The 12,823-nt window shown below is 41.1% G+C and overlaps 1 protein-coding gene and 1 pseudogene across 3 annotated transcripts; both read left to right on the top strand.

Annotated features, from left to right (window-relative positions):
• The first annotated feature begins 836 nt into the window (after positions 1–836).
• LOC135529129 (methionine-R-sulfoxide reductase B1-A-like) lies at positions 837–4,484 on the top strand (annotated as a pseudogene).
• Positions 4,485–7,184: 2,700 nt separating this feature from the next.
• LOC135529128 (uncharacterized) lies at positions 7,185–10,550 on the top strand. 3 transcript variants are annotated; one of them, XM_064958011.1, is made up of 4 exons: positions 7,185–7,604; positions 7,804–8,070; positions 8,284–8,390; positions 8,863–10,550. In XM_064958011.1, the coding sequence occupies exons 1-4, from the start codon at positions 7,312–7,314 to the stop codon at positions 9,102–9,104; spliced, it is 909 nt and encodes a 302-aa protein (XP_064814083.1). In that variant the 5' UTR covers positions 7,185–7,311; the 3' UTR covers positions 9,105–10,550. The 3 variants fall into 3 exon arrangements, 2 of the variants coding, with proteins under 2 accessions (XP_064814083.1, XP_064814084.1); XR_010453658.1 differs by lacking the exon at positions 8,863–10,550 and having other exon boundaries at positions 7,186–7,604; positions 8,284–8,509; XM_064958012.1 differs by lacking the exon at positions 7,185–7,604 and having other exon boundaries at positions 7,617–8,070.
• Positions 10,551–12,823: the final 2,273 nt, after the last annotated feature.

Genomic DNA, 12,823 nt, shown 5'->3' with positions numbered 1-12,823 from the left:
GACAGAGGTAGATAAAGTATTGTTTTGAAACAGGCAGGAAGCAGGTCTCAAACCCTCAACCTTGTAGCCCGAAGTCCAGCGTGCTATTGACTGAGCAGCATGCTCAAGTGGGAGCGTGGATATCCACGCATATAAACCCAGGGTTGTTACACAACTCCCTCCATTTAAAGAGCGCGTCCTCGTTTTAGCTTGTGACTCAACGTCTTATAGGAACGCGCTCACTGGGCAAGCACACGCAAGTTCGTGGATGCAAGGACCGATCTCACTTCTGACACCAATGTAATGAAACAGGCAGGGAGCAGGTCTCGAACCCTCAACCTTCTAGCCCGAAGTCCAGCTCTTATAAAGACTTATCCGCGCTTATAAAGCCAGGGTCGTTATAGTATGTATTTATTCTTTATTGAACTAGGCAAGTCAATTAAGAGCAAAGAGCAGTGCATAAGACTGCTGGGCCACTCAGGAGCCCACGTATAGGGATAACACGACTAGGCATCAGGATTTATGGTAAACAGATCAGCAGCAGCAGCGTATATGATGATTGTAGGCCTATGTGAGTGGGTGTGTGTAGGGCCCTGTAAGTGTGCATAGAGACAGTGCAAAAATATCAAATGAATGAATCACTGGTTGCGTTAGGTTTCTCAGGAACATTCAATTTACATCAAAATTAGAGATTTGGTTGTAAAAAAAAAAGCCTGACTGCTCCCAAGGTTAGGGTTTACAGTAGGGACGTCCCAAGGATCCCTGAAAGCACTAACCGTTGGAGTTGAGGCTTTTATTTTGAAACCTCACTGTAAAGCAACCGGAAGTACACTTTAATTGGAGCTTTGAACAATCGACGTCATTCAGCAGTACCAGCCCACTGCTGCTGTCCCAAAGCAAGCACAAGTCTGAACTTTTCTCAAAGCCGATAGATAACAAACCGGAAGGAAAGAGTGCGAGTCAACTGCACTTTTATACTCTCATTAAGGTTAATTGCAGGTGGAGTAATGTCATTTTGTTCCTTCTTCGGTGGTGAGGTCTTTAAAGACCACTTTAAAACTGGTAAGAGGCTCCTCAGCTAGCTAAGATAGCATTGAAGTTAGGCAGTTACAGTAGCTAAGCTAAGCTAACTTGTAAACATGAGATTAGTCAGTAAAAATAACTTCTACATTTGCTTTGCTTGCTGTTTGGGGTTTTAGGCTGGGTTTCTGTATAAGAACTTTGACATTGATGTAAAAAGGGTTTTATAAATACATTTGATTTGGGACGTTGTGGCACATAACTATAACGTCTGGTATCTTTTACAGTAACGTTAGCCCAACTGTGTTGGACTATGACCTAACTTATGCTATGACCTAACTTATGCTCAATCAGTAACTAACTAAAAGTAGCATGCTCTTGTAATCACTGATTACACAAGGGCCACGTTAAAGTGCCAAACGTTTTCGAACGTTGCAGATAGAAATACCATGAATAGAGCCGTCGTGAGTCCTTATTCTACATGTCAGAGAGCCATGTTTGCTCTGCATGGCTAACATGTTTCTGTCTGAACGTTCCAAAACGTTGCATTACTTCTGATCGCCCTCTGGCTCTTACCAAACCGTGATGGAAGATTGAACCACCAGCCAGTTAAACTGTAGCAACTTACTCCACTGGGCCAAGAAAACAAATGTAAACCAAACATTAGTAGTTGCAGTAACTGTAAAGTATAATTCAAAATACAAATTGTATGTATACAAATTATATGTATACAATGTAGCGCCAATACAAGTATATTTAGATCTTAATGTGGCCACTTATGTCATCATTTCTCCTAAATGTAGGTTTTGACATGTCCTCCTGTAACTTCACTCAAAGAGAATGTGTTGAACATGGGTCCCTCCCCATTGAGGAGGGTTAATAGATGACAAACCAAGGGTTTGGTTAAGGAAATAATGTGAGTCAACTGCACTTTTATCCTCTCATTGAGGATTGTTCCTGGTGGATTAATGACGTTTTCACTGGTCAAATCATCCTGTAACTTCACTCAAAGAGAATGTGTTGAACATACATCCTAGATCTACTTTTGGCTAATCTCACTGTAATCTTCTATCTCCCCAGGGTTGTATGTGTGTGCCCAGTGTGGACACCAGCTGTTCTCCAGCAGATCTAAGTACGAGCATTCCTCCCCTGGCCTGCCTTCACTGAGACCATCCTCCAGGACAGTGTGTCCAAGCACGAGGAGAGACCTGGGGCATTCAAGGTGAGATCCTCTCAGTTTGGCCGTGGAGTTGCATTGGACCAGAGTTGTGAAGTTTACCTTAGGTACAGATCTAAGGTCAGCTAAGCTTCCCCTTCCCCAATCTTATCCATTAGTGGGGGAAATTCAAAACTAATCCAAGATCATTGTCTATGGCAGTGGTCACCAACCGATTGACTGGTCGATCTTCTAGGCATTCGTAGTCGATCACCTGCAGCTGCAACGAGTTAGTAGCCAAGTGTGTCACTAGGCCTGCGTCTTCATTATCAGCAGCTCATGTCTATTTTAATATCGATGAATATTTCACTTTCTCTGGTCATAAGAACAGCATGAGTTTGTGCATGAGGCAGAAATAATGTGTACCCTCTGGTCAGTGTCACTGGAGGAAGGTAGACAGCAGGGACCGTGACAGACGGATGCTCTGCTGCTCTCTCCTTTCCTCCGCTGAGACTGACCATCAGATGCAGGTACCATTAATTAGTCCAGTAAAATAAAACATCTGATTATTTCAATTAATGCTCAACGATGCCTCGCAACTCATCTATTTTGTTATCAAAGCTTGAGTTTTGAAATATAATATGGTCTGAGAAGAACAATATTGGCAGGCCATGCATATAGCCAAATATGCTGTGATAATGTATTAGGTTTACTGCACAGAAACGTATAAAGTTAAGTCATATTTTTTTAATCACATTTTTTAATCTGAGCGGTAAATTTCGGCTTGCTTTTTGACTGCGAAAGTGATCGTGACAGAAAATATGGGTGACAACTTATCCCTTCTCCATAGGGGTGTCCCTCTGTTGACTGTTCATTGCTAAGTAGTTGTCTGCTTGTGGTCAATACACTGATGAGCCCATGTTCATTTTAACAGGATGTGTGTAGGGTATTGCATTCAATTTCTGCATTTGTAAGCAGTGTTTCATTTTGAACTTGGGAGGGTCCTAATAATCATGTTTGATATGTTGATTGTGCATTGAACAAAAATTGAAACGCAACTTTGTAAAGTGTTGGTCCCATGTTTCATGAGCTGAAATAAAATATCCCCGACATTTTCCATAGGCACAAAAAGCTTATTTTTGCAATTGGCATGCTGACTGCAAAACTGTTCACCAAAGTGTTCATTTCTCTACCATAAGCCACCTCAACATAATTTTAGAATATGTTGTACGTCCAAACGGCCTCACAACCGCAGACCATATGTATGGTGTTGTTTGGGGGAGCGGTTTGCCGATGTCAACGTTGTGAACAGAGTTTTTATGAAGGAAAACACCTTTTTCTTGATAAAAATGTGACACATAGAATTGACTTTACTATTGTACGGAAAGATGGAATTTGATAATTGTGTGTTTCAGGTCCGATGTGGGAAGTGTGGAAACGGACTGGGTCATGAGTTTGTGGGAGACGGGCCAAAGAAAGGACTCTCACGTTTCTGAATATTCAGCAGCTCACTGAAGTTCGTCCCTAAAGGTACGGGTTCACTTAAATTATGTTGTCATGGAATGTCAAGCCAATTTGATTAGATTATAGTCAAAACATGTCAATGTCTCTGGTTGATACCTAACCAATCTGACTGAGCACACGTTAACCACTGGATAGTTAATGTTACACTTAAAAACTTTGCTGAATTACAATGTTGTCCTTCCTCTCTCCACAGATAAGGTAGATGGACAGTAAGGTGAGCAGCAGGAGTATGGAGTCACAGTGATGGTAGAGCAGTAGGATTGTCTGGAGTCTCTGTGCTGCTGAAGGTGTGCAGGACAGTGGATGAAGAGTCCTGGGATAAAGCCCACTTTGGGACCTCCAGGACACTGATGGTCAATGTCTTCGCTGGACAAGGACAGAGGAACTCCTCCCAAATAGTCAGCTACATTATGCAATAATCAACCATCGTAATATAACAATGATACACAATTATAACACAGACAAGTACAAGGAGTTACACCATTACACAAAGATAGTCTGTCACTTAATCATTGTTTTATTTTTTATCTTAACATTGTCAGTCAAATGCGGGATCACTATGTAGCCTTCATAGTGGTGAATGTCACTTCAAGATGTCCTAATTTATATATAGTAGTGAAAGCAAAAAAAAGTGTCTCAATCTACCAATGTATGTTAATCAGTTCTATCAATGATGTTATGAGCCTCTTAAAGATAGACAGTGATGTAAATAAAATCTCAATGGTCTTAACGGTCACAATGTATAATATGCAAACAAAAAGAGAAATTAAACTGAGAAATAAAGATGTACTTTTATAGAAGATTACATTATTTGTTGGTTTAAATTTGAAATTAAAATATGAAAATAGTTTTTCAGCCATCTTTATGACAAACACATCAATCATGCCAGTATTTTTCTGTACTCACCTCAAGAGTTTAGCAGACCTGAAAATACTAAATTGTTAGTGTATATACTCAATCATTACTCAGGTTATACAACTAATCTTGTTCCACATCTTTCAGTGAGTTTATTTTTAATGCATTATACTCCCACCTTGTGGCAGACATGAGACCACCCATCATGACGGGCTTGTCAGTTGGTCTGGCAATGAATGTGGGCTAGACTCACAAAACCCTTCAAAAATGCTAACCTGATATTTGTGCCTCTAACTTTATCACTCATCATTATTTGTGATTCATTAAGGACTATCTGTAATCATGGTAGCATCCACATTCATGTAGAATTGTTTAGAAATATATTATATTCTTATTTACAATAAATGTGACTTAAAAATGACAATACATTATTTACCATTAATTTCTATTGGGCACAAAATAATCTGAAACACAACCAAAACAAACACAATGCATCCAACAAGTTAGTAGAGTCACAAGCTTGATGTAATCATTGCTAACCTGAATGAGGGAGACTCATATCTCCCTCATTAACTTACAGATCATTGCGCCTGCACATAGCCCACCTGTAAATACCCCATCCAACTACCTCATCCCCATATTGTTGTTATTGATTTTTTTGCTCCTTTGCACCCCAGTATCTCTACTTGCACATTCATCATCTGCACATCTATCACTCCAGTGTTTATTTGCTAAATTGTAATTACTTCACCACTACGGCCTATTTATTGCCTTACCTCCCTAATCTTGCCCTAATTTGCACACATTCTATATAGATTTTTCTATTGTGTTATTGACTGTATGTTTGTTTATTCCATGTGTAACTCTGTTGTTGTTTGTGTCTCGCTGCTTTGCTTTATCTTGGCGAGGTCGCAGTTGTAAATGAGAACTTGTTCTTAACTGGCCTACCTGGTTAAATAAAGGTAAAATAAAATGATAAATTGTGTGCTAGGAATATGGGACCAATTACTAAACTTCTGACTACTTTAATACACATATAAGTGAATTTGTCCCAATACTTCTGGTCTCCTAAAATGGGGCTCTATGTACAAAAACTGCTATAATTTCTAAACGGTTCACCGAATATGGTTGAAATACCCTCAAAGCCATTGAATCACTTCAAGTCCAAAGTGCTGGAGTACAGAGCCAAAACAACAACACGTGTCACTGTCCCAATACATGTAGAGCTCACTGTATGTTCAGAATGGGGATATGAGCTCTTCTCCAGCATGTCCAAGATTGAGCATTCTTCAACATGGCCCACTTTCTCTCAGACCATCCACCAGGACAGTGTGTCCAAATCCCCTGAGAATTGGGGACCAGTGAAGGTGTGTTGTGTGTGCAGTCAGAGAGGGACTGATTCACCCTTATGACCTATAGGAGGCCTAACGTGTGTAGGGGTTGTTTGTGACTTCGTGTGATTGTTGTCAGTGGAGGTTTTAGTTTTCCACCAACTCATTTTACAACAGAAGGTATTTAACATGTTTTATGTGTCTCCTTTTAACAAGGATACAGAATGTGATGTCTCCTCCCACCTGCTGTTCTACAGCTCTATCAGCTCTGACCCAGGGCTTGAGTTCAACAGGTTGCTTCCATATAAGGTGAACATCCACCCTCCTGCAGCAGAATATCTGTACTTTTAATGGGTCATGCTGTATTCCAGCTGCTCGAGGCTGGCTCTTCTTCTGCTGCTGATGATTTTTCTCCTTCTGATTCTTTGTTTTACAACCAGTCCTGCTGGGGGACTGGAGGAGTCATTAGGTCACCAGGACATGGTCCAATCACGACAACCTCTCCATGGAGTCATCCAATGGTTTTGAATCCTGTGACCTTGCCTCGTTCATAAACATTCTGTTACCCCGACCCCCAATAGTCTCTTTATGTATACTGAAAAGAAATAGAAACTCAACTTGCAACAATTTCAAAGTTTGTACTTACTTACCGTTCATATAAGGAAATCAGCCAATTTAAATAAATAAATTAGGACCCTAATCTATACCTTTAAAAAAGGTAGGAATTTATATTTTATGAACGTGTTTTTAAAAAGGTTGGAATAAACCTTTACATTTCAAACCTTACAAACCTTTACCATGCTGACTACAAGTTTAGACAGCTGGCCCTAGACTCATGTAGCTGACATTGGCTAATTATAGGTGACTGCTGTTGCACAACCAAATTTCAAAATTGCACCAACAGTGTTTGCTTGAAGCACTTTATTCTACTGTAGCATTTATAAATGAACCACTTCATAACTATACACCTTTGGCTGTTTGGGAGGGTGCGCCATTCTAGAACATTTAGATAGAAAGTGTGGAACAGGCATGGTCCTCAGTCATAAACAGTAGGGCATCATGTGAGCTGCTCTATACATTGCATTTCTATATGGAACACTCAGAACATCGCCCCACCCACTTAATAAACCCCTGTTCAAACCCTTACTATCCTACAAGTTCTCCCTTAAAGTACACAAGTTCAGAATGTGGATATGAGCTCTTCTCCAGCAATTCCAAGTTTGAGCATTCCTCCCCATGGCCTGCCTTTTCCAACACAAACAAAGAGGCCTATTTATAGACTTCATGACTCATTGGTCATTTGCTGCTCTACAGCACCACCACTGTTCTGTGACATCTGACAAACATTTCTAACTGCGTCAAGAGTATAAGAGCTCAGCTCAGAGAGGACATTTGCTGAGAAACCAGAGTTGGGCTACAAGACATTGTAGGCTACCAAGAGTTGAAATGGGTCTTCCAGCCTTGGGTCTGATACCGTTTTTGGGGCCCCTTGCGTTACCAGTAGCATTGGGAACAGTCGCAGTAGGGGGGATTATATTGATTAAGGCGATTCATAAGAAACCTTCATATCATCCAGGAAGTCCCATAATAACACGTTCCGTGAAGGTAAAGTCAAATAAAGCTTCTGGAAATGAACCCACTGGAAATGCTGCCAGCAAGAAGACAGAAGGACAGGGAAGCAGCAATGAAACTACCATCATAATTGCTTACGGCCTTGGAGTGGTTGACACTTATAAAAAGTAGGTCTATAATTTTTGACATATTTCTATCAAGTCTTCTTTACTGAGTACAATGTGCCTTTTTATTCATAAGAGCATGGATAGGCCTACCCTAGGCCATTATTTTAATGAGATAATTCCTATGACATTGTATAATTCCTTTTGAATTGACACAAGAATGATGTTAGCCCACTGATACTTCCTGTTCTATCCTCATAAGTGTTAAAAAAGGTAGACCATCTCAGTTTGGTCCGGGTAACTTTCGCATGGCAGAGGCAGACCATATTCCACCATTGGCTTCTCTGAGGATAGCCCGAAACCATGAACGACTGGATCGTCTCCTACAAGTGAATCCAAGGCTCCATGAGATGATCATGAGCCTTGATTATGACCCAACTGGACAGAACCTGTTAACCATGAGGGTTCTTTACCAGGATCACAGAGATGCTCTGACTACTGGAAACAGCAGGGAATCTCAAGTATCCAGGTGAATGCTTTAGAGTAGGCAACACCTTTTCTGTGTTATCCTGTATGGTTTAGCAGATATGAAGGAATATACATTGTCCAGTTAAGGCAGAATAGCAAAATGGCCACCATGATGATGATGTGTGACGTCGTACATGGCACCGTAGTTATTCTCGGCCATCAAAACATAGGTGTGGTCATCACCTTTTCCGTTGTCATGTTTTCTGTGTTCTAGTCGTCTGCTGGCAGAGACAATCGTAGACGGAGATGCTGCACTTATGCTGAGGAAGGCTTTTATCATGGGTCATCCTATATCTTCCTGGCAGCTCAGAGAAGACGCAGGTAAAGACATGGATTCTTTCCCTGTTCCCTCATCTTACAGTAGACACTGTAGATCTTTAGTGTCGCTTACAAAAGTAACATTTTCACTAAGTTTGTCTTAGTCGCTGAGTTTGCCTGTATGTTATAGGAGTATTTTACAAAAAAACTAAGATATGCATACAGTCTATTTCTCACCAGTCCACCATTGATATGGTCTCAGAATATCATCATTTTGAATAATGGAGCATCAGCGCCAGACTAATAGAAAACTTGTTTAGTTCCTAGAATACTGTTATCAACACTTGCTCTTGCTTTCCTGGCGACTTGAAGCTAAATGCCTTGAATGTGAGGGACAATTTGGGATTTCATCAAAAATGGACTAATGAAAAACATATTTTTTAAACATAAAAATAAAAATGCATAATTGCTTTTTGAGTAAAATGCCACTTTAAAGTTCAAATTTTCCCTATTTGAAACTATGTACTTATTCTAGGATTGGCCGCACCATATACTGATGGTAACATTGACATGTCTGACGAAGGAACAAGGCACTACTACAGAAATGGCTACATTGAGCTGGTCGAAGCATACCACAGGAAGGGGATAATCAACAAGAATCAAGCAAAAAAGCTCATTTCATGGGTGGAAAGAGAGATGCACCTGGACCGGGATACCCCAGAGTATAAGGAGATCCTTGATTACATTAAACGTCATGTTCGTGTTTTCCGGTGGTAGAAATGTCAAACAAACTCAGACAACACAGAGTAAATACAGATTGTGTAATCTAACATGCTGACCAGACTGGACACGTCGCGCGCGAGCGTCCAAAATACATTTAGAAATACATTTATGCACGATAGCGCACGTGCATAAATGTTTGGGTTCCGTGTAACGGGAGTTCCCAAGTTAAAACCCTTTCTATGATATGCAATTTATGGAATTCAGTATAGTTGGATCATAGTTTGAAATATACTAATTCATGTTGCCATTCTAGAACTCGATTAATGCACCATCTTGATTAACTTGATTAATTTACACGTATAAGGAATGCATATGCTGGGGTCAAGGAAGGGTAGATAGGGACTTATGGAAAGTTACAGTGTAGAAAGTTCATATTCTGCTCCATGTTTCTAAGGAGGGAGTCGAAGGGCAATAGTTAGTCTCTGAAAAGGCAGGCCAGCTGAGGAACTAGGGAGGGGCGAGGAATGTATCTCGAGGTCAAGTCAACAAATGAAGTGATAAGAAACCTCTGGGAGGCAGGCAAGAGAGACCCACCACAACGACTCTCCTACTTATGAGAATTCTGTGTTATGCACTATAGCCTGTTACCATATATGTGTTTGAATACTATCTGCTGTTGGCTTGTGTGGATGTATGTAGGTGTTATGCAACATAGCTGACTTGAAACATTGTTAACAGTTTCAGGGCCATGGGCCTTTCTCATGATGGAAGAATACAGAATAACATAAAAACGGACACATACAGAACGTAGTGTAGCAAACCACAGACTGTTTTTTGTTAGAACTCAAACTTAACAATAACAGAAACCAGATATGTGATAACGGTATCTAGGGAATGAGCGCATAGATACTCGACACAGCAAGTTACATCTATCAACTGGAGCGCCCGGGGGCTGGTACCAGCTCGTACGACAACAATCAACGATAGGCTGGGTGAGTTTAAACCACGCCCAGTCTCTACTCTGACAGGCCGGCTCGGAAGCAGGAACTACTACTGTCATCAGGGTATATTATAATATCTTTGTCAGGAACAAGTCAGTTCTCTGTTTTGCCCTGCGAGGTGGGACAGAGAGCCCGTATATACGAAAATTGCATTTACCATTTATTGCTTAGCTAATAAAAAATACATAGTATACAATCGGTCGCTCATTGTCATATTTATCCTGATACCAGATTCGAATTGACGCAACTCTAACATACTGCAGTCCTATTTCACACATGTACTTCCATGCATGAAGGTTTTAGTATCAGGCAGTGCTATAACTACACCAGTGAGAGGAACCAATTACGTTTCTGCCTAACAACAGCGATGTATTGGCTGTCTAGATGTGTAAGGACATGATCCCACATATTAGAAGGTAATAAATAAATGCTTGTGTAATCATGTCTTGCCTTTGCAGCTGTTTGACCCAGTGGGTGAATAAACTTGGTTCGAGCTTTGTGTAGTCGTCCGTTTGAGTTTTTGCTCCGTTTGTTCAGAATCTAACAGTATAAATATCATAATGAGGAGGATAATTTATTGTTGATAATTGTTGCCAAGTTTTTTTGGCCTACTGTATAGTCTGTGCCTGGTTGATTATGTTCAGCAGTGTACTAGTAGTAGATCCTGTCTGACTGTTGCATTTGGTAAATGTACAGCCTATAGATTTCTGTGCAAAATGTTTAGATTTCCTGATTCTCTGCAGTTATTGTAACATTATGCAGTGCGCACTAGCTCAATGTCTGGGAAAACCGTCATTAAAATATCATCTATTTTGGAAGCAGCAGAGAGTGAGTGGACATTACTTTCTTATTTGTATTAAATCTTCTGTTTGTCGTGTGTAAAGTTTAGCTGTGTGTAAAACCCTCTACTTCCACAGATCCTTCAACCTGAAGAATGCAGTAGCAGGTGTCCACCTGTTGATGGTGCCGTCCTCTTTGATAAAACAACTCTGAGGTCCTGGTAAATAAATGTGATCAACGCTGCCATGTGTTTTGGCCATAACTATGACACACCAATGGACAATTGTAACGATGTACGCTGAGAGTCGGGAAGCAAGTTCAGGGAGTGAATACATTTAATGGACAAAACAAGAAACATTAACAGCGCACCAACATGAAACAACAATGACGCCTGGTGAAGAAACCAAAGGGAGTGACATATAAAGGGCAGGTAATCAAGGAGGTGATGGAGTCCAGGTGAGTGTCATTATGCACATAACAATGGTGACAGGTGTGCTCCATAACGAGGAGCCTGGTGACCTAGAGGCCGGAGAGGAGCACACGTGACAACAATACACATCAGGCAGTCATTGTACTGTTAAAACATAATTAAGGAAACTTTCAGAGGTTTCTGACCACTGTAAAAATCCTTGAAAACATCAGTAATGGTTAAAGGATTTAAAGCGTATTCATTCCAATTACAGGGCCTTGAAAGAGTCCTGTTTTGTTATTTTTCGTCACTACCTACCCGAGTCGGGAGGGGGTAATTTGCATGCCTGCTGCCTTCCTCGGATGTGGTAGCCGTTTCTCAGGTTCCCTCTCCGGAATCAAACCCTGATTACCCCGTTACCCGTGGTTACCATGGTAGGCACAGAAACTACCATCGAAAGTTGATAGGGCAGACATTAGAATGAGACGCCAGTGGCACAAAGCTTCACCAAAAGCGCCAGGGCACCCGAGAGCACCCTGTATGGGTTTTGGGTCTGATAAATGCATGTGTCCCTGAAGGTCAACACTTGTTGGCATATCTTATCTCTAGGATTACCACAGCTATCCAAGTAACATTGGGGCGATCAATGGAACCACAACAGATTAAATGAGCCATTCACAGTTTCACTGTACCCTCCGTGTGTACTAAGACTTGCATGGCTTAATCTTTGGGGGACAAGAATATGGCAGGATCAACCAGGTAGAAAAGGGGGGAACAGTCTCCAAAAGAAGCACAGCTGATGGGGGGCCTCCCAGGGTGGATCACGTGGCTCATGGTCAAGAGGAGTGAAACTGGTAGGACAGACAGAGAAGGAGGAAGGGGATGGATGGTCTAATGCAGGGAGGGACAATCAGGAATGCAAATAGTCCGGGTAGCCATTTGAATAGCTGTTCAGGAGTCTTATGGCTTGGGGGTGGAAGCTGTTAAGGAGCCTTTTGGACCTAGACTTGGCGCTCCGGTACCGCTTGCCGTGCGGTAGCAGAGAGAACAGTCTATGACTAGGTTCTTTGACAATTTTTAGAGTGTTCCTCTGACACCACATGGTATAGAGTTCCTGTATGGCTGGAAGCTTGGCCCCAGTGATGTACTGGGCCGTACTCACTACCCTCTCTAGTGCCTTGCGGTCGGAGGCCGAGCTGTTGCCATACCAGGCAGTGATGCAACCAGTCAGAATGCTCTCGATGGTGCAGCTTTAGAACTTCTTGAGGATCTGAATTGTGTTACACCAAGTGGACATTGCTTTTAGGGACAAAATATAATCAACCAGAACTATATGGAAATATGGACTATTGTTTCTTGAAATAAACTTATGTGCTATAATTAAAAGAGTAAGTGAAGGGAATTTGATTCATTATTTTAATTCATTTACTGAAGTTCAATGTTCCACTACCTTACATGGGACAGTCACACCATGGGACAATTGTCACGTTTGGTTCGAAATTGTAAGAAAACATTGCCTAAGAATACTCATGATACAATTAAAACAAAATCTAAGCTATTTGTGTTTGCCACCATGGACAAAA

This window comes from Oncorhynchus masou, unplaced genomic scaffold, assembly GCF_036934945.1.
Source record: "Oncorhynchus masou masou isolate Uvic2021 unplaced genomic scaffold, UVic_Omas_1.1 unplaced_scaffold_1102, whole genome shotgun sequence".
NCBI lineage: Eukaryota > Metazoa > Chordata > Actinopteri > Salmoniformes > Salmonidae > Oncorhynchus > Oncorhynchus masou.
Note: the sequence above shows the minus strand (reverse complement) of the source record. Positions and strands in the feature narration are given on the sequence as shown.

Excerpts from the sequence above, each read along its gene's own strand:
- LOC135529128 (XM_064958011.1), top strand. The coding sequence starts at position 7,312 with ATGGGTCTTCCAGCCTTGGGTCTGATACCGTTTTTGGGGCCCCTTGCG. Across the intron at positions 7,605-7,803 it reads GTGGTTGACACTTATAAAAA|TGTTAAAAAAGGTAGACCAT; the intron begins GTAGGTCTATAA and ends TATCCTCATAAG. Across the intron at positions 8,391-8,862 it reads GCAGCTCAGAGAAGACGCAG|GATTGGCCGCACCATATACT; the intron begins GTAAAGACATGG and ends TACTTATTCTAG.